The sequence below is a fragment of the Hypomesus transpacificus genome, unplaced genomic scaffold (assembly GCF_021917145.1).
Source record: "Hypomesus transpacificus isolate Combined female unplaced genomic scaffold, fHypTra1 scaffold_156, whole genome shotgun sequence".
Lineage (NCBI taxonomy): Eukaryota > Metazoa > Chordata > Actinopteri > Osmeriformes > Osmeridae > Hypomesus > Hypomesus transpacificus.
Window position 1 is genome coordinate 63,023 of NW_025813723.1, and position 21,773 is coordinate 84,795.

At 45.3% G+C, this 21,773-nt stretch overlaps 1 protein-coding gene across 1 annotated transcript in view; it reads left to right on the forward strand.

The window, feature by feature from the left end:
• cdh13 (cadherin 13, H-cadherin (heart)) overlaps positions 1–21,773 on the forward strand; it is a gene marked incomplete at its 5' end in the record, with an annotated part of 117,138 nt that overhangs the window by 36,791 nt on the left and 58,574 nt on the right. The window contains one exon of the mRNA XM_047051496.1: positions 8,886–9,030. Coding sequence (XP_046907452.1) covers positions 8,886–9,030 — 145 coding nt within the window. The remainder of the gene's footprint in view (positions 1–8,885; positions 9,031–21,773) is intronic.

The window sequence follows — 21,773 nt, forward strand, 5'->3', positions numbered from 1 at the left end:
AGAGAGAGAGAGAGAGAGAGAGAGAGAGAGAGAGAGAGAGAGAGAGAGAGAGAGAGAGAGAGAAAAAAAATTAAAGAATAACAGATAGAAGGAGACAAAAAAAGAGAGGGACAGAGAAAGAAAGAGAGGGAAAAAAGAAGGGAAGGAACGTGAAGGCAAATGACTCCTGCAGTGGATGAGGATCTGAATTAGACAGTAGAACTTTTACAAGCCTATTTCACCACAACAGAGGTAGATTTGAAAGTTCTCATGATATCTTGTTTGTTCCATCAACTCTGCTGTGGAATGCCTCTGCTTTGTACTATTAAAGTAATCATTGTTTATGGTCAGATGGCTGAGCGGTTAGGGAATTGGGCTGTACATCTGAATGTTGCTGGTTCGATTCCCAGCATTGCCAAAATGGCATTGAGTCCTTGGGCAAGGCACTTCACCCTACTAGTGTGGGGGGGAATGTCCCTTTATTTACTCTAAGTCCCTCTGGATAAGAGCGTCTGCCAAATGTAAGTATTGAGTTTTATATAGACCTGCTCCTCTTACCAGATCAGTGTCTCCCTGTCTGTTACCTGCCTTTATTTATCAAATCCTTCTCCACTTTCACATATTATTCATTTAGCAGATTTCTTTCTTCTAAACAACAAAGAAACAAAGAGCAAACAGCAGAAACCTTTCATCAGTATTTGGGTGGTTATAGTCATGGAATTATCTGTATTTACCTGGCAGAGTACAAAATTGCCACATCTCAGCTATCCGGCATTGTGCAACAATAGCAAAATCTCAACTGTGGTGCAACAATAATATCTCCACTACAATATTACAAAGTACAGTGCAGCAACCAAGATGTCGCAGAGCGAAGCCCCTGAGTGGATGAGTTCCGTGTGATGATGTCTTCGAGGTATGCAGGGCCCGTCCTGTTGGCAGCAGACTAGGTAATGGTCAGGGCTTCGTGCCAGCAGCCACTGGAGCCAATCTCAGCAGGCGAATGTTGTGTGAGTACTTGGGCACATGTCGGTGGGCCAGCTAGAAGGGAGTGCAGTAGTCAAGACGAGGACGCACTGTGGCCTGGACTGCTCGCTGAGTGGAAAGAAGGATGGATCCTCTTTATGCTTTGTGCTGAATACCGACAGCGCAGCGTCGTGCGAGCAATGCGTTTCTTAAAATCCATATTGTCGTCGAGGATGGAATCTGGGGATCCTGCCAAAGGTAGAGATGCTGTCAAAGGTGACAGACATCCATTGAGAGATGTCAGCCTGGAATTGCCGAGATTCTTTGGTTTACTCGGGGGGGGGGGGGAGCAGGTCTCAGGGCGTAGGAGAAGCCTTGTGATTTGATGACATTGTCAAGGGATTTAGTGGAGATGAAGAAGACCCTTTCGAGAGGACCTGGAAGGTCCTATTTCTTAGATAGGCCCTGAACCAGGATAGAGTGGTTTCAGCAATGCCTATTTTAAACCAGTGTGGAAATGTGAAGCTGGTGGTTGACTGCGTCGAAGAAGAATCAGGATGTGTATACATTTCCTAGCCACTGGTCATACAACGAAGTCGCTGAATGTTTTCTGTATATCAGTGAATATCCTGGCCAGGTGCAGGAAAGGTAGTAGAACAGATTGGAGTTGCGTGTTGAGCTGCCCATAGCAGGGCACTGGGAACACAAAGACAGGGCAGTCAGCGAGCAGAGGACCAATTCTCCACATCCACCAGAAGCCTTTGTGACTCTTTCCACTCATTCACAACAGGGGATTATTTTCTATCCAGTCCACTGCTCCTATGAGAGAACTCCTGCACTGTCATTATCTATCCCCTATCATTCAAACTACCCATCCTCATCTTGCCCTCCCTCTCCCTCCCCTCCTCATCCTCTCCTTCTCAATCTTTCCATGTCTATCTCTCTAAAGATATAGGCTATTTATATCTTGCTAACATCAGAAGAACTGCCTCATCTTTGATGTATTTTCTCCATCTTGTGTATTTCAATTTTCAGAACACAAACAATGACGAACACAATCATCAGTTTAAAACTTCAAGGACAGCATTTGTCATGTTCTTGTTATTTATTAGTAAATGGCAAACAAGCAAATTACTGTTCTAAAATATGCAACACAGTTCATGCATATTTATGATGACAATGATTAATGGACCTTTTAGATGATCAGTGATGATCATAATCATCAGCAGTTTAACCACATGAATTCTGAACACTTAAACAGACACATGGCTATTAGTTGATGGATTAATCACTGCTTGTTACATCTATAAAAAATATAAAATTCCTTGGTTGCAAAACAATGTTACATATACTTTTCAACAGTCAGGGTCAAGTTCAGTTCAGCCAGCAATACTGTTCTGACAAACACAGACCTCGCTGTGACTGAGCTGTTTGTCCATCATAGGGAAGATGTCCTTTTCTTCTATTTTTTCTCTCTTGTTCTCTTTCCTATATCTGTCTGTCTGTCTGTATTTCTCTCTCTCTCTTTCTCTCTCCCCATCAGGGCCCTCTCGCTGAGCGAGAAATTGTTTGACTGCAAGAAAAGGAACCTAAAGACACATCTCACTTTGTTATGGATGTTTTAAAACCTGCATTTTCTCTCCTTCAAGATGGACTTTCACCAGCATGTTGTGAAGGGAGGAGAGGCAGCACTCATGCACACACATGTTTTGTTTAAGCCAGTGACCGGGGACACCTGTGAGAAACACAGAGAGAAGCGTTGCTTTTACATAAGACCAAGACACTTTAAGGGGGCATGGGAGGACAGGATGCAAATCACTTGTTTGTCTATGCAAGTAGCATTTGCTACATAGACTTGCATACTATCAAACCCAAGGATATAGGATATGAATAAAAGGCAAGCCAGTTTTGGAGGAATCACATCTCTTTGAGGCTCTAATGCAGCTCACTTTGGATATCCTCCCATAGAACGTCTGAGAGGATCAATAGCCAATCAGACGGCGCCTTCCCTCCGGCCTTCCTGGCAAACTCTACGTACCCTGGCGAATTAGAAGCCTCCTTCCTGGCTTAGTGTAGCAACAGATTCCTTGAGGGAACAGCCATGTTTTATAGAGAGCCTCCGTTGGTGCATGGTGTGTGACGCTGAAGGTAGTAGAACAGTGGTAGGGCTCCAGCAGAGCAGAGCCTCACAGGAACCAGAGCTGCAGGAGGACACCATTTCCCCCAGATCTGAAGAGCTTGCCAGGCGCCTTTGAGCTCTCCCCTGCGAGTAGACTTGAATGGCTAGGATAGGGGATGAATACACAGCCAGTCTCCAAACGCAGCTGAAATGGAGCGGCTTCCATATGCATGACCCGGCACTTTCAGCTCTCTCTCTCTCTCGCTCTCTCTCTCTCTCTCTCTCTCTCTCTCTCTCTCTCTCTCTCTCTCTCTCTCTCTCTCTCTCTCTCTGTCTCTGTCTCTCTCTCACTTTCCCTCCTTATTCATCTTTCCATGACAGTGTTTCAGCTTGGGATAAAAGCCCAGCATCAATCCTATCCTTCCCCTACCCTGTTTCCCTCCCTGTTTTCGTCCCTGTCTCCCTCCCTGTCTCCCTCCCTGTCTAACTGTCTCCCCGCCTAACTGTCTCCCTGCCTACAGGCATTTCTTCTCACATCCCTACGTGTCCCCTACTTACTTTCCTGACTGATGATCTGTATCCTTGCATGCCCGACTGTCTTCGTGCCTGAATGCCTTTCTCCCTGTCCAGCTGTCTCCCTGCCTTCTCCAAATGACCTCTCATTCACACTCCAGACAAAGAATGAGAGAGGGAGGGAGGAAAAGAGAAACTGGGAACTAGTAAGTCAAATAAAAGAGACAGAAAAGATTGAAGGTTTAAAGGGCTGAAAACCTTTCAGCTGCCTTAAGCTCCATCAGAGTTCTATAAGTTTCCATGGTCAGTCCAATATTTGGCCTCCGTCAAGAAATTGCTACATTGTAGTCTGTAGAAAACAGGATGCTTTCTTTCCAGCTGTCTGGTTCCTCTGTGTTCACAGCATCGACCACTGGGGACCACTAGGTTTCTGTGTCACCGACTATCAGGCTCCAGGGATGGATGTGTGGTAGAGACATGAAGAAGAATAGCCTTCCTCACACATGGCCGTTTGAAATCTTCAGCATATTCAGCACAGCATAACACTTGTGTGCATGTCAAGGAGATGCACAGAGGGACTGGAGAAGGGTGGTCTTTCTCAGATGTAGGAGGAATGTGCTGCGTTGAACGGAGGGCATGACAGCAGACGGCAGAGCGTGTGGCTGAGCTCCTTCACACACCTGATCAGATGGGAGGGCGTGAGAAAGAAAGGGCTGACAAAGGGGAGGAGAAAGATAGCAGAGCAGTGTACTGTGGAGTCTTTGATCTCACACAGTCAAATCATCATATGAAGCCCAACAAATGAGGAGAAAGAGAGAGAGCTTCTGGCTGTCTGACAGCTGCCTAAGAGTAGGCATAGGAAAGGAATAGGGACGTGGAGACATTTACGTTTAGCAGACGCTCTCATCCAGAGCGACTTACAGTTAGTACAGGGACATGCAAGTAGGGTGAAGTGCCTTGCCCAAGGATACAACATAATTTGGCACAGCGGGGTATCGATCCGGGAACCTTCTTATTACTAGCCCGACTCCCTCACCGCTCAGCCATCTGACTCCCCAGACATGAGAAATGACAACCGACAGCAGAGGACTTGCACTTCAGATCTGGTCCAGTGTGCAACGTCACACCCTGATCTGCTAATAGACAGGCTGTAATAACCTTAGAGAGATCATCTCAACAAGGACAGCCAGTTATGACAGCCCCCGTGTGTATACGTGTGTATGTTTGTGTGTGTGTGTCCATGTGCATGTGAGTGTGTGTATGTGTGAGACAGGCAGTGATGGGCAGCAGGGTGTAATTTTCTCTACGTCCCTAGCCAGACCCATCTTCTCCCATTCTCCCCGCCTTTAATAAGTAATTTTCCTCCAAATTAAATCATTGCTTCCTCTTAGCTACAGTACACACACACAATTTAGTGTGTGTATTTGAGTACAGAGATAAGGTGTATATTAATGTGTGTGTGTGTGTGTGTCTGCTAATACCTCACGTTGTTTGCGTAATGCAAAGCCAGAGGGGTTTCTCTGTGTTGTTGTGTCTCTGGAACTGTAAAACTGTGAAACATTGGCCTGTAGTGATGACAGTTATTACTGTTTCATCCTAAACAACAGGAATCTCCTTCTGCCTAGAACTTATTTTCCCAGGGTACAACACACCTCTACAGTGCATACAGGGGCCACCTTGTTACAATTCCACCTGTAATTAAACGTGACCGCTGGGTTGGGAGGAAATGAGGTGTTCAGAGGGAGTGTGTGACTGATGATGTCAATGCATAATGCAATATGCCCTGCTAAGGGCTTGCACACACACACACACGCACACACACAGACATATACACCCTTGTAGTTCCTCTCTCTGGAGACCAGTCTTTCATCCTCACTGAGGTCCCTAAGGGGTTGAACAGCAGAGATGTGTGTGGGTGGGTTGGAGCTGTTCTTGCCCAATCCGAAAGAGAGTAAAGATGTGCGTGTGTATGTGTGTGTGAGACTGAGAGAGATCAAGATATTTCCTCCCATGTACCTCAGTCGGAAAACCTTAGCTTTAGAATGTTACTTAACCTGACTGCTTAGATTAGAATTTCCATTGTTCTGAGGTCAAACACTCATGCGTTTAATATAGCTATCTGTCATATGGAGGCTGTCTGGTAATATGCAAAATGGACACGGAGAATTCCATCTGATATCCTGAACAGATATGAATAAAATATCAAAGGAGATAAATGATGTATACTGTAAGGCCATTGCAGAGGCAGGTGGTGCTGGGACTAGGCCTCAAACCACTTACCTGTCTCAGTAATGAGGAATGGTGGGATCACATGGGCAGGGGACCTGACCACATGACATGGAAGAAAGAAAGGGACAAAAGGAAGGAAGGAGAATGAAAGATCTGAAGCATGCGTGGGCATTGGTGTGTATGGTATGTGTTTGCTACAGAGAGAGAAGGTGGCGTTTGAAAGATGTTTGATGGTGTCGGCTGTGTCGTTGAAAGGGAGTTGGGGTTATGAGCAGGGTTTGAATGCAGGCTTATGTAACCGGGGTCCTTTATCAGCCATGCAGATGACACCTTTCTTGATCGGCTACTGTACACGCTCAAACCATCTGATTCTAACTGCCTTACAGCTAATGTTATCTTTAGAGCTCAGGCACGCTGCACTGTATGGTCTGTGTGTGTCTGTGCGTGCATGTGTGTGTGTGTGTGTGTGTGTGTGAGAGAGAGTGTGTGTTTCAGGAAGAATTTCAAAAGGGATCCCGGGAGGGTTGTATATAAATCTTTCCCTCTAAAGGCCGTCTTTTGTGTCCTTAAATATCTCCAAATGAATGCATTATATCTCATTTAGCTGCTGGGGTATAGATCAATCATTCCTGTGTGTGTGTGTGTGTGTGTGTGCATGTGTTAGTGTGTGTGTGTGTGTGTGTGTATGTGTGTGTGCCTAAGGAGTATTTAAGGTAATATAACAGAGTCAATGAATTTGGGGGCAGCACAAGTGTGTATTTTAACACGGACAATGCAGTGGGTCCCTGCATATAGTGTGTGTCTGTGTGACACACTTTCAGTGAGAGCAAAAGAAAGATAGAGGGAGAGAGGAAGAGAGAGAGAGAGCGAGAGAGAGAGAGAGAGAGAGAGAGAGAGAGAGAGAGAGAGAGAGAGAGAGAGAGAGAGAGAGAGAGAGAGAGAGAGAGAGAGAGAGAGAGAGAGAGAGAGAGAGAGAGAGAGAGAGAGAGAGAGAGAGGGAAAGAGTGAGAGAGAGGGACATAGGGAGATGGAGAGGGACAGAGAGAGAAACTACCAGTAGTTGAGAGTCAGCAGTTCTGCAGATGGATAAAAGAGGTGGAGAGGGCACCTCTTCTACAGTGTGTGTGTGTGTGTGTGTGTGTACAGCGGAAGGAGAGGATGATGTATGAAACCATTAGCCCTCTAACCCTCAACAAGCTCAGTTCAGCCGCATCTCTGTACTTCCTGCCAATACTCCTCTGGTCCTGCCCCAGGAACACGGCCCTGATGGAGAGATACAGAGGGTGAGAGATGGAGGGAGAGATGGAAGGGAGAGATGGAGGGAGAGATGGAGGGAGAGATGGAAGGAGAGATAGAGGGAGAGGTGGAGGGAGAGATGGAGGGAGAGATGGAGGGGAGAGATGGAGGGAGACAGAAGATGAGGGAGAGAGTGGATGTCCTGTGCGATATAAAGGTAGAGTGATGTCATGCATTACCGATAGTGAAGACATCTAGAGATCCTGTAATGGGCTACATAAAAGAGGGATGGTGTCTGTAGCTCTCTCTCGTTCTCTCTCATTCTCTCCCTGTTTCCCTCTCCTCTTCTGTTTCTCTTTTTTATCATACTCCCTCCGTCCCTGTCTCCGCTGTGAATCATGGCAATAGATTTTCATTGTAATAAGGGGTGAGGGGTGATCTCATTATCCATGGCTACTGGACTTATAGAGGAAGTGATGTCATTAGTTATTCTGACGGTGCTATTTACAGTGGAGGGATGACAGCATTGTGTCAAGGGTCACGGGCTATAGAAGAGGCAACTCTGTAAAAGGTAAAACTGTGGGTTTTTGAAAGTGTGGGCCTCACTCACTCTGGTGTAATCCAGCAGGATGTCTCTGCTTGTGTGTTTGTGCTAGTTCTCTGCTACTGTAAGCTGATCTGGTCTCCCTAGTGGGGAAGCCTGGTAGGGATACTGCAAAATACTGCAAGTATCTGTGCAATGGAGCCTGGAGGGGAAGCATCAGCGGGGGAACAGTCGTGAAGGAGGGAAGTTTGCAGGATGAGGGAGGTATAGGAGGTGCGCCCTGTGTGCGTGTTTGTGTGTGTGTAGAGTGTGTGTTTGTAGAGTGTGTATGTGTGTGGGGGGGGTCACTGATGGAGGATCAGCAGTTGTGAGTGCAGACTGGAAGGCTGCTGATTTTGCAGACATTAGAATACTGTTCACCACGGTTCCATTCTAGTGTCTCTCCCCCAGTTTATCTCGAGTTCTCCAGCGAGTGATGATGGGGTTGTGGAGTTCTTTTCACCTCCGATCCACGTCATTTTCTTCCTTTTCACCTTACCCCTTCTCCTGATCCTCCGTCGAGGTTGGGGCTGAGGCCTGTTCCTATCAGGAAGTGCTTCTCCTGTCTCTACAACTGTCAGACTCTCCAATTGTCTCAAGCTAATTACCGTGGCAACAAATGACAGGCTAATAACCCACAGTTACCCACAGTGCTTAGCTCTCGAGGCCGTTACTGAGCCGTCTGCCTCCAAGTGCCACAGGCATCATAATTTAGAAGGTGGTGGGAGGGGGGGCTTGGGGTGTGTGTGTGTGTGTGTGTGTAAGTGTGTGTGTGTGTGTGTGGAAATGTCAGTTGTTAGCTTTTATCTCTGTCTTTCTCGCCATTATGTAGGCTGCTCTTCGCGGCTCTGTCAGAAGCAGAACACTGCAGTCTGGCATAATGGGCTCATGTTTGAACATGGAGCTCAGTGTGTGTCATGTTTTTGTGTCCTTTCACTTCCATGTCTCTACTGTTATCTCAGTCTTCATCTTGTCAAATATAGAATCATAATAAACCTTCGATTCTCAGACCCCTGACCTTTCATCGATGGCCTCGAACCTAAGTGTCTAATCTGGTCCTCAACCTCATAACCCCTGACCCCATAATCCATGTTCCTCTGCTTCCCACAGCAGAAGACCTCCATCACAGATCTCTCTCAGAAGTCTCCACACCGCTGACCTCTGACTCTTGCCCCCCCCCCCCCCCCCCCCCCCCCCCCCAATCTCCGTTCCTCAACCGCATAACCATCACCCCTTAACCTCTGTCACTTTGCTTCCTTACAGCTGCAGGTGTCCACCACAGATCTTAGTGGCAACCTGGTGGAAGGCCCCGTGAACTTCACAGTGACCATCATCGACCAGAACGACAACCGGCCCATCTTCAAGGAGATGCGCTACACAGGAGAGGTGCTGGAGGGTTCGCCCACAGGTAGGGCTCTCTCTTCTGTTATACTGCTAGACTGGTCCAGGTCTCCTGTGAGTCCAAACTGGTTAAATTTTGAAGTTCTTTGTGATAAAAAAGAAAATCTGCCTCATGTTAATAGGTGCTAACGGTGCCAACAGTGGATGACATCATGCATGCATGGACTGATGTAATTGTCTGAGCTCAAGAATGGGGTGAAAAGTATCTTTTGAATTCAGGTTCAGAGAGGAGGATGTTGAGTCCATACTTTGTTCTTAAAGTGTTTTCTGGTTGGCATAGTGAGCCCTACAATAGACGAATACAATAGCATTAATACTGAGCTTTATGACTACGAACAGGCAGCCATCTTGAAGGGCTTTCTATTCCCTGTCCTGCTTCTATAGAGCCATTGTTGTGGTGTTATTGATGCCCAGTGATTCAGCCAGGAAGTGGGCCATAGGGGAGGGAAGGGGATGAGATTTGCTCTCTCTGTTCTCTCTTCCCTTTACGCTTTCCTGCACTGCAGAAATAAATGAGAAAGTCATTGAATGAGACAGGTGGACAGACTGAGACAGAGTGGTGTGGACCAGAGCAGGGCTTGACAGACAGACCCGAGTCCTGGGGGGATTCTGGGGGGCTCGGACCCACGTCTCTGTCACATTTCCTCTGTGGCCACAGGCAGACAAGACGTGCAGTTCCGGGTCACATTCCATTTTTATTTCTCAGAACTGTCTTCTTCCCTTGTCCCACCCTCACCGATCCCTTGTGGCCTTTGGAGAATATCTTTGCGTTTGTGTGTATGTGTGTGTGTGTGTGTGTGAGGAGATGAGGCCAGGTGTTTGGTCTTGAGTGTGTCTGTATGTGTGTGTGTTTGAAACCCCACGTGTGATCATACATGTCCATGTTTGTGACAATGCATGCGTGTTCGTGTGCATTGTTCAGGTGTGTCTGATGACAGGACAAAGATCATATTGAGCCCTCTTCTGTATAACGAGCCCTCTAGTGCTCACACCATTAGCACATAAACAAACAGACATACATCATCATAAACACCAACTCTGCGCATACAGGGGGGGGGGGGGGGGGGTGTCAGCAGACAAACAGAGAAATGAGGCTCACCACGCACCCAGCATGCCTCAGTGCTGTACTCCATGGTGACAGTAATGCTCATTGAAAAAGTCTGTTGCTCGACACAGATGGCTACCGCTAGGCTAACGATGCTAGCAGACTCTAATGATGTGCTTGCGTTAGCATGCTACAGCTCCCTTCTAAGATCATAGCTTCTTTTAGATGTCATCATACATTCATGAAGAGTACGTCAAAGACACTTTCTAGATTTGCAGTCCTGGAAAGCTGGCTCTAAGTCTTATGCTGTATAAAGAGATAAACCACAGTAAGTTCCAGGAATGTACCCTGATTCATACATTCATTCTTAAACTGAAAAACTATTCTTTTTGCCGTCCTTTCATTCATTGTAGACTACCATACTGTAGCAGTAGGGACAACAAGCCTCTTGGATGAATGTTTTAAACTAACACTGTTAAATTAAATTGGATTTATTCAGCTGCCGTAAGGCTAGCTAGATGATAGAATCAGATTTCCCTGCAGCTGTGAGTTGAGCTCTCGTTCCCAGCCTCCCAGCAAACTGTATGGCTCAGGAATATGACAAATACCCTGAAGGCCATCCTCTTATTGGTTTTAGCCAGACTCAAACCAAAAAAGGCAATGAATTGATGTTATTTGAGTCCAGCCTTCTCAGACAGTCATTACACAGACACGTTAAGTCAGACTTCTTCACAGCATCAGCACAGTCAAGCTGCATTATGAATCGCCCCTGAAATTCATCTGGATTCCACGGTGCGGATTTGATTTCATCCATCAAAGTGTATGCCTGGACCCTCCTGTGACTTGACTTGATAGGATTGGACCTGATCTGTTTCACCTGCAATTATGTGTTACTTCTTTCCTGTCCTTAATATGTTCTCTCTGTGTGTCTGCATCCGACCCCCATCTGGGAAAGTGGTTGCCATGGTAAATTGGAATTGAATGCGAGATGAAGAATTGGGCCTACCGCTGCACTGAGACGGCGGTTTAATCTTTGGCTCTCTCAAAAAAGATGATCCAAAACGCTGGTGTTCTAACAAGTTGATTTATTTTCTTTTTTTTGTGTAGCTATTTTCTTTTAGCACCTGAAAGTAGCACTCTCTCTCACATATCTGACACTTCACACTCAGGAATGTACCGCTTCTACAGCAGTGGATACAGACAGGCTCATCTCCATGGTGATCTCTCGGAGGTGAGGTAGGAGAGCAAGAGAGAAGCAGCATCTGTCTCACATGTGGGGACATGAAACAGGAAATGGAAGAAATGTTGTGCCCTTTGACCTGGTTCCTCAGTACAAGGAGCAGGAAGTTCAGCATAGGAGATACTGTTAGCCAGCACCAGTTTATTTGACATGAGCTTTCTTGTAAATTCCTAGGATGACTTGTAAAAGGCTTGGACAAATGTAATAGATTTTGCTCTACTCATAGACAGAAACTGCCAATATACAAACGCCTGTCTGACTTCAAAGTAAATTCATGCGTACACCCTCCTTCTATGCTACCTTAACGCAAGCAGAGAAGGACTGTTGGAACTGGACCTGTGTTTTTGAAGCCCCGCAGTACCAACACCATGACCTATGGAACCTCCAGCCGGCACAGTGCTTTACTACAGTACCAGCATTACTTATGGTCCATTCTTATTGGTCCGTGTCCCTCTTACTGTAATCAAAGAGACCATCTAACAGGCACATACACAGTTCAGTGGGGTTTAACTGTATTACCCAGGCAGGACCCCTATTATGTAAACATACAACAGGGAGTGAATTTGTATGCCTGTTTGATCCTCCCTCCGTTGACAAGGAAGTAGAGGCATTGACAAATGTGTTACATTTTAGTAACACTACTGCTGCTTCTTGGATATTTAAATATGTTATTAAACACAGATTTACATTAATAATGAAAAATGACTACTCTAAACAAGTCTTCTGTTTGGGGTTCCTTGTATGTGTGACATGTAGGGTAAAGAAGTCTTCAGCCTTTTCCGTTTCAATGTGTGTTTATTCATGCGTGTGTGTGTGTGCACTGTATATGTGCTTTAATGCATCTGTGTGTATGTGTTTGTACGCAAGTACATCTGTGAGTGTGTCTGTGTGTGTCTGTGTGTGTATGTGTGTGTGTGTGTGTGTGTGTGGGGGGGGGGGGGGGCTGCAAGGGGAACCTGTGGGGAAGAATGTCACACTGCTCTGACATTTCTGTGCAAACAGATAACAGTTTGAGCCAAAGCTGAGCTTTCCTGGCAGGCCTTTCTACCTTCTATTTGCTTCCTTGCTCTCCCTTTTAGTCATTCTCTATATCTCCTTCATTCTCTCTCTCTTCCTCCTTCTCTCCTTCATGCACTGCATTCCCAAAGGCTGTTTACACATACAGAACCAACCTGTCTATTGGTATCTCTGTTACTCTCTGTTTCTCTCCCTCTCTCTCTCTCTCTCTCTCCCTTTTTCAGCTTGACACACCTTTCAGATGCAATAGGTTAGCCTCCCTGAGGCATTATTGGCTATGTAACCCTGGATGGAAGTCTAGCATCCTCATGTTTCTGAAGTTTGTTTACAGAGCATTGTTATGAACATGCGTTGTTTTTGTCATTGCTGTTAGTCCTCAGAACCTCAAAACTGTTAGGACAGCAAAGAGCTTCCTTTCCTGTAACAGAACATAATGGAGCATAAGTGAACTTATCACTCATAATCGGGTTTGGGTTGTGGTGTTAGTATCTCATTTTGGTCTTGGTAAGTGCTAATTATGACCAAGACTCCTGCTGGGAAAGCAGACATGAGGGATTCCTCTGGTTTCCTGTCCACAACTCAAACCCTGCTCTCTCGCTCCCTCTCTCTCTCTCTCTCTCTCTCTCTCTCTCTCTCTCTCTCTCTCTCTCTCTCTCTCTCTCTCTCTCTCTCTCTCTCTCTCTCTCTCTGTCTCTGTCTCTGTATCACACACACACGTACACGCACGCACACACACAAACACACACACACACACACTTTTGTGTACTTTCCAACCCTTACACACACACTTAGACCCACTAATACTCATGTCTACATATTACTGTATATACATGGTAGCTGACTGGGAGGGTGTGTTTGTGTGTGTGTGTGCATGTGCATGTGTGTGTCCGTGTGTGCGTGCATTTGCGTGTGTGACACAACAGAGCATGGCCCCCCAGAGCTCAGACCAGTCAGAACTGGAGGGTCAACAGGCTCCGAAAATGAAAGGCAAACAAAATCAATACCTAATTGTCAAGACAGGCCCCAGTAGAGGGCTATGGAGTGCTGGAAGAGAGAGAGAAAGAGAGAGAGAGATAGAGAGAGAGAGGGGGGGGAGCGAGAGAAAAAAAGAGAGAGAGAGAGAGAGACTAACGACGCTGAGGGAGGGGTGAAAGGGAGGAGAGAAGGAGAAGTAGAGAAGGGAGAGGGAGGGATAAGTGAGGGATGAAAAAAGGAGCGAGAGGTGGGGGGGGGGGGGACTGATTGAAAGAGAAATGTGGGGGCCTAGAGTCACGGAGATGTGAGACGGATGGATGAGGGAGAGAGAAAGAGAGAGGCAGAGAGAGAGGGCACGGGAGGGATAGTGGGAGAGGACTGGAGAGGCATAGTGAGGAGGCTAGAGGCTGGCATCTAGGGAGTGAGACAAGCAAGGCTGGGAGTGTAGAGGGTTGTACAGACCCAGATTGATCCTGTGAGAGTGAGAATGATTGGACTGAGGGCTGACACGAATATGGGGCAAGTCATTTGTGGCATAATGGCAGCTTGTCTCTGACAGTGGAGTCCCTCCTACCTACCCACCCACCCGTCCCCTTCCTCCCCCCACCCCCCCTCCCTCGTTTGGGCTCCCTCAACCACTCAGCAGAAGGGGAGAGACACACTATCCCATGCTATCCCATAATGCCTCATGAAGAGCCTGTAGCCAGTTGGCTGTGGTCTGGATAGCATTGGAGCCTTCAGTGTGGAGCAGTTTGAGCACATTTGCATATATAATTGTAGATAAATAAGCATAACATGTTTATTAAAAGAAAAGGGATATGTACAATATACCAAGCATAGGATTAAGTAGAGCTAATATTAAGATGTATGTAAGATCCTGTTGTTGTTGTTGTTGTTTTGCTTTAATACTGTGGTTTTAAAGCGTTGTTTAATCGTCAAACATAACAGTCCACAACTGGACATTCTCAGTCAGAAATGATGTGTTTGGCATGTGAAAGTGTGCAGACGTAGGCGTAATGTGTGGTAATAGGCCCTTAGTGGTGGGCTCGCCCACGGATGGCTGAACGAAAGGCAGGCCCCCATGCAGAAATCCTCTCTAACCCTTCTCTCAGTTTATTCAGTCATTTATGCGTCTCTGTTCCTCCAAAGAGCACATTGATTTGTCTCTGCCTTCTTAACTGAGCTATCTTCTTTTGAATTGCCATGGGGAGCAATAGGCATTGCCCCACAGAAGGGGAAAAATAGCATTTCAAATGGGCATTATTCTCACTTCAATTTGATCTGAATACATGCGAATGGGGCTTTATTTCAATACATTTATGTGATTTGTGGTAAATTATATCACTCTTTTAGTGGCTGATATGGTTGCCTGTGTCATTTCATAAACTAAATTGTATCAGCATAAGCTAAGCTATACATTTTATCTCCTTAAATCCTCTTCTTTATTCTGTTCCTCTCACCATCCCCTTGCTCTCTCTCGCTCTCTCTCTCTCTCTCTCTCTCTCTCTCTCTCTCTCTCTCTCTCTCTCTCTCTCTCTCTCTCTCTCTCTCTCTCTCTCTCTCTCTCTCTCTCTCTCTCCCCCTCTCTCTTTCTCTCTCTCTTTCTCTCTCTCTCCCTCCCACTCTTCGTTCCACAGCTGGGTAGTTTTATGCAGATGAGATTTCAGTGTCTCAGGGTTCCACAGTGGATCAGGCCCATGCGGGTCTGAGTAGCACCGGTTCCACTCAGACCCATTCTCCCTGGTGATCGGTTCCCCGGTTCCACTACATGAACGTTACTAATCTATTAAAGAGTTTCTGTTCTCCTCTGTCCCAGTGCATGGTCCCTTACCAACTGAGGCTTGATTATCTGTCGTTCTCTGTGCGACTGTAGGGACCTCTCAGTCAGCCTGGCCCAGCCTGGGGAGAGAGAGACCACATCACAGCAGACTAGTCCATATTTCTCCATCTCCTCACGTCTCGACTTTATCTCTCCATGTCCTCTCGCTTTGCCTTTCCCTCTCCTGTCTTCCCTGCCTTACCCCAAACTTCTCGATCCCTGGTGCTCCCAGAGTTATTCAATGTACGTTGTCTCTGTTCATTGGCCTACTGGAGTGTTCCCAGGCTGAATTATACTGTTTAGAGGATACATGTTCCCTGGGAGTCTATGGAACACTGACAGAACAAAGACAGCATATGTTCTAAAGAGGACCCTGTCTGAGGAGGTTTCATTTGATGAAGAAAAACAGGTATAGTTAGACAGTTAAAGTATGTGCAAGATGGATCTGTGAGGCTAATGAAGTCAAATGAAGAGGCCCCTGGGAGCTCAATGAGTGTCTGTTTAGGAATGATATTCATCAACTATTTCTGAAGTTGTTATTTTTCTTCCTGTTTATTCATTTTAATGGTTATGAGGCACTCACATTCACTCATGCACACACACACACACACACACACACTTGCATCACACGTGGACACAAACAACCTTCACCTTCAAAGTATGCCAATTCCCTAGCCAGTCAGGCTATTTGAGTTAAATCTAGACAGATCTAAGTCTCCAGACTGGAAGTATTCCCAGAGAGTGATAGTCAGTCTGTGTGAAGTGCAGAAGGCTCTGGTGTTGTTCCTGCTTCTATGTGGTCCTGTTTGATACTGGGTGGGGATATCTAGCAGATAATTAGTGCTGCAGATTGCAAGGGAAGGCTTAATTGGAGAAAAAAAAACACTAAGTATTTATAGACAGGGACGATTTACCCAAGGACAGAATAGGGGGTAATCAGCTGAAGTTTGTTCATCAACATCATCTTAGTCATTATCTCCACCATTGTGCTACCCTGTTTAAACCAACTTTCCATCACTAGACTCAAGATTACATTATCAGTACCTCATCAGTATACTCTTCTACCATACAAAACAGTACTTCATCCCTGGACCCTATTACTACTACATTACTGTAACAGTAATGTACCTCCCCTACCTCCCGTACCAGAATGTTCAACTTGCACGTATGCAGTATACGGTGTGTTAATACTTCAGGTTGCAGTAAATGGTGTACAAGCTGTATGACAGGGCTCGGTGTGCTGGTTTGTGAATACACTAGAAGGTGCTTTACTGAATAAGGCAGAACAAAAGAGGAATTTCATCAATATGAATGCATCTGTATTTTGTGGCTTTCTTAAACAAGTGTGACAGTCACCAGTGGCTGTTTTCACAGACCATTCCGACTTCCGTTATAAAGCATACTGTTTTTTTCCAGTCCCCTGATTTCATATTCACAAGATGTTCACATTTACATACCGGGTGATTACATGAGAGACTGGAGTCACTGGAGTTTGTTCAGTGTCAACAGCCAGAGACCGGTCCTCTCTGTGTACGCTCGCCATCCCTCTCTCTCTCCCTCCTTTCCTGCCTCTCTCCTAGCCTCTCCCTCCCTCCCTCCTGCTCCCACTTATCTCGCATCACCCCCTGCGGCCCAGCCAGACCCTGTCATGTTTGAACAGAGATGTCGTCTCCATCTACATAGACACCAATAATATTCTACTACTATTCTCTTCCCACCTCACATGTCCTCCCCCTCCTCCCCTGGGTGTCCCCCCCCACTCTCCCTCCCTCCCTCCTTTGCGTTGTGTCTGTCAGAACACTATACCTTTTCATTGTGATGTGTGTGTGTGTGTGGGACCTAGCATCTGAGCATGCCCCCTGCCCCCCCCCCCTCCCTGCGTCCCCTACACCCCCCTGTGCTCTATTCCCCCCTGCCCCCTGTCACCACCGGCCCAAGTCTGAAGGAGGGCCAGAGGGACGTTGTGATTGAGTATTGATCCCTGACGGTTTCAGACAAGAAGACGTGAAGTGGACTCAGTGGGGGAGCCGGACTGGGGAGGCGTGGTCAACTCTGCTGCTCTGATACAGAAATAGACATGGACCCATGTCTGGCTATCACATTACTGCAGTGGAGTGGGGTTGGTTGGTTGAGTGAGTGAGTGAGTGGTACTTATTTGCAATGGATTTTGCAAGACAGATTGTTAATAAATGAAGCTCCAGCACTAGAAGCTGTGCAAATTTGCAGATTTTCTGAGTCCCAACATTGATGGACATTTTAATGAAATGCCCTTCAATGTGTATCATATGTTACATCATTTGTAACATATGATACACCTGATTCACCTGCAATGTCAAATTCTAGTATTGTTTTGAATAAATTGCTGTCAATCTGTCTATTTCTAATATTTTGGCTTATTCCAGTGGAAAAAGTGGATGTAGATGGGTTAATGTGGGTGAACACAAAAGACAGACTTGTCCTCATCTTCTCTTTACGCTTTCCATTTCCTTAGTGACAGCTTGACAAATAGTTTTTTTTTTTTATACTCAAAAAAAAAACTCAAAAAATGTGTGTAGGGTGATGCCTTGATAGCATTTTGCAGGTTTTATTTTAGTTTTTTCGTAATTGTAATTTTTCCCTTCAATTGTCAAAAGTGCACAGTTAGTTTTGGACCCTTGAGAAAACACGAGTGTGGCATTAAAGTTTCAGACATAAGTGACAGAACCTCTTAATTACTTTGATGAATTTGTGTGTGGCTGGAAGCACATCAGCAGGGCTGACTCCCTTGGGAGTCGGCTACTCTGTGTGCATGCTGGCTAATTCTCAACTCAACTTTTTAAAGACTGTTTAAGAAAGCTTTGCATACATTACAGACAGATGTAGGCCACTAGTATATGATTTGTAAACAAGCCCGTTGTTATATATGTTATCCCGGAATCCCATACATAATGTCAAATATTTTATTTTAATCGTCTAAGACGCTATTACGTCTAAGACACTATTATCCAGAGAGACAACATGCAGTCAAATTATTATTGTAGGTCAGTATTTGTCACGTGTATGCAACTGTTGCTAAATATTTGCTGCATGATTTGTATCTGTATATATTTTTACCCAGTTATTTAAGTGAATTGCAACAAACAGCCAATAACTGGGTCATGTGCTTGTACTAAGCCATCTGCATTGACAGGCTTTATTAAGTGAAATCTTGCCCTTTAGACCTTGACGACAACACCTCTCTAACTGCACTGATTGTGGAAGTGGTGTATTATCCCAGCGGTGCTCAAAGAAACAGGAAGAGTCTTGATTAACTCCGGTGACCCGCAGTTCCCTGAGTCTACCATGGTGTAACTGTGGTGTGTTCTCCCGGGCCTGACTCTCCTTTGAACCCTGAACTTCTTTTCCCACTTCCAGCATCGCCAGAAAGGCTGAATAATGCATGGTGTGGTAAGTCAGCAAGTTTCAGCAGAAGCCTCCTGCACATGCAGCTATATTACTGTGGGATGACTTTCTAAGATGACTTCCAGGGACCTTGCTGAGATCCAGGACCAGCAAAATGGGAGTGGAAGTACAAATGGAGACCTGAGTGACTTTAGTCTCAAACCCAACGTTTAAATCATTCTCTAACAAAGAATTAGTCCTCATTTCTTTTCACAAGTGTGCTCTGAGAGTGCAGATAGTCTGCCTACGTCTGTGAGGCTCTGTCTGTTTAGCAGCAGCAACGTCAAAGCAAATAAGTTATTCTGATTAGTTCTAAGTCCGCTGGTGCCCAAATCAGTTATTACTCCCCTACAAATCTTTCAAATGTATATAATGTTCCCTGTGTTTTCACTTTAATTCCATGAACTGCAGGAATTATATTTACAATTATTGCTCAATTTGGAATATCATTTATCTATGTCTACAGGACAAAAACAATCAAACGCAGTTGGACCCATGGGGAAAGCTGTAATTTGTTTCACAGCTTTATGTGTCTGAAAGCGGTCTGTCCGAAATAACTGGTATATTTGTGATTGACATTTTATCTTGGCAATCGAGTTGATCTTAATGAGATTCCTGTCCTTGGTTTGGGCTTGGCAGGGGTTTGGCATTGTGTGCGTGTGTGTGTGTGTTGTGTGCACGCAACACATTGTCAGGTTGGACATACTGTTGTGCCATTCGAGTCTAGTCTCTACTGGACCGGTCTCCGTGATCTTATGCTGCAGTGTGGATACATAAACCCTCTCAAAGTCTGGTGATAAATAAAACATAGAATTAACAATGTATTGATGTTAAACATTACCAATTTAAGAGCTGTCTTTCTTCCTCTCTCTTTTTCTCTGACTCTTATTTTCTTTAACTCTTACAGCACATGTAAAAATATGAAGTTAAAACAAGACAGATTGCAGAATTGTCCCTTTTGAGTCTAGGAACATTCTCTCTATCAAAACACCATAAAACGTAAGCCCCAGTGTTTGTCATTCAAAACCATCTAGCAGTGAGCCAATTCCCTTGCCTCTGCTCCGAGTGAGCGATTATCTGTAGCATCTGTAGCTTATCTACTAAACTATGGCTTTTGCTACTCCTGTTAAACTTCAAAACACTGCAATCCTCTGTGAAGCATGCCATCTCTCTCTGCCTGGTCGGGAGAGCAGACTGCAAACCACTGGCCTACGTCTCCCAGACGCCAGAGTGTGGCGATTGGCTAGTCTCTTTGTTATGCAGACTTATAATAAAGTGACAAGTTACAGTACACAAATAAGGTGATAAGACAATACTGGAGTTTTAGGCTGCTTCACAAGAAGGTTCCTGTTATTATTCTGGACATTTTGTTCAGTTTGTAAAATGATTCTCATAGCTTTAGTATCATGGAGAAATCAAGGATTACTTTGTTATCTTGCATAAGTAGTGACTCAAATGAAGCATTAACTTAACATTAAAGTAAACAGCAGTAAACACAACATACCAACGGAAAGTAGCAATCTTGACACAATTATTCCTATCACAATTCCACATTGTATAGGCTACTCTAAAAGTGTAGTCTTGGAGAAATGAAGTCTTCACAGTTCTGTTCACATCATTCCATGGAAAAAATGTGTTACTTTGTTTGAAAGGCCCGCCAAGGAAGAAGAAGTGAGGTGGAGAATTGGTGACGTAAATTATGTGATCTAAGAAGATGCTAAGAAGGTCCTTTTTACAGATGTTAACCTAACCCTAACCCTAAGGAAGCAATACAATCCAGGGCAGAGGGGGGCACCCCCCCATTCTTTCCTTTATAAGGCTTGAAGGTGGCAGGAAAGGCTGATTGTGTGCTTCTGATGTGGTTGGAAGCGACTTTACTGCACCCATTTGCTCTCTGCTCTTTCCTCTGATTGCATCAGGGGCAATAGCAATAGTGCATTTCAAGAGGGCACAGCCAGGGTTGGTGAATTTTAAAATTCAAGATAACAGCTTGGCTTTGATGGAGCATGCTTTTTGAGGTGTTTTGTGAAGAGCTAATTCTGCTTTGATGTAGCTGTTTATGATCAGGCGTCGCTCTTTTTAAGGAGATTGTTCCATTTAGGATGTTACACATGGCCTGTCTAATTGGGTTGGTAAGGCTTCCATCGAACAGAGAGAGAGAAGAAGAGACAGGGACCTTTAGAAAGGGAAAGTGGATCCATTTTCGGAAAAGAAGCAAAGATCAAAGGGAACTCAAGTGCTGCTTGTGTCTTCTGTGGAGGGTTCTTGAGCTCCTGTCATAACGAGGCGTTCCGTTTTGACATTCTGAAGTGATCAAGATATGTTATCTTCTTACCTGCGCTGTTTCCATGGCACCGGTAGTCAGGGGGATCGGGAGAGCTTTTCTGTCCGATTCGTTCCGGCTTGTTCCGAGGGGGTTTGGGTGCTGCCAGCCTCATCTCTCATTGGTATCAAAAATGAATTCATGGCAAGTCATTAGTCAACTGTGAGCGCTGGATAAGCTGCCGTGTGCCATGTCCCTCTGAGAGGAAGCCTTTTGTTTAGAAGTGTGTTGCAGAGGGAGGTGGGGAGACTAGCGGGGAGAGCTGGAAGACCTGTGAAGAGAGTGAGAGAGAAGGGCAGGCATGTTCAGACAGACCTCAGTTGAAGGTCTGTGCAGACCTAGGAACCACAGGAAAGATGGATCGTCGAGGATTTTGAAAGAGCACAGTAGACGACCTCTGCAGACGAGGAACCATATTAGAGGCAGAGACAGAGTGTTCAGACAGTAGAAGACATGTTTAGACTAAGCATGAAGGAGAGGCTTATTCAGATAGACCTCAAGTGCACTCAATTCAATCATTCAATAATTACTGGTGTATTTACCTTTGCTGCATAAACACATCCCCTAGTAGGGCAGTGCCGTTCTACGCCCTACTTATCTCCACAGAACTGACTTTTTTCTCCAACCACTACAACACAACCTCCCATGTGATTCCTTTAATTACATCTTACTTCAACTAATTGTACTCTCTGAACAATGGGCTTGTGTTCAATGGAGTGCACAGACACTGAACACACACAATAAGAATGGCTATCTTGAGTTGAAACTATAGAAATAATAGATGCATGTGTGTTTCAGAAAATGAATGTATTTATGAATACCCTTTAGATATGTTCTTTGATCCCTGACATGGGTGACTATATGAAAGCAGTACTCCAGACATATTGTTTTATGTGTAAATGCGCTCTGCC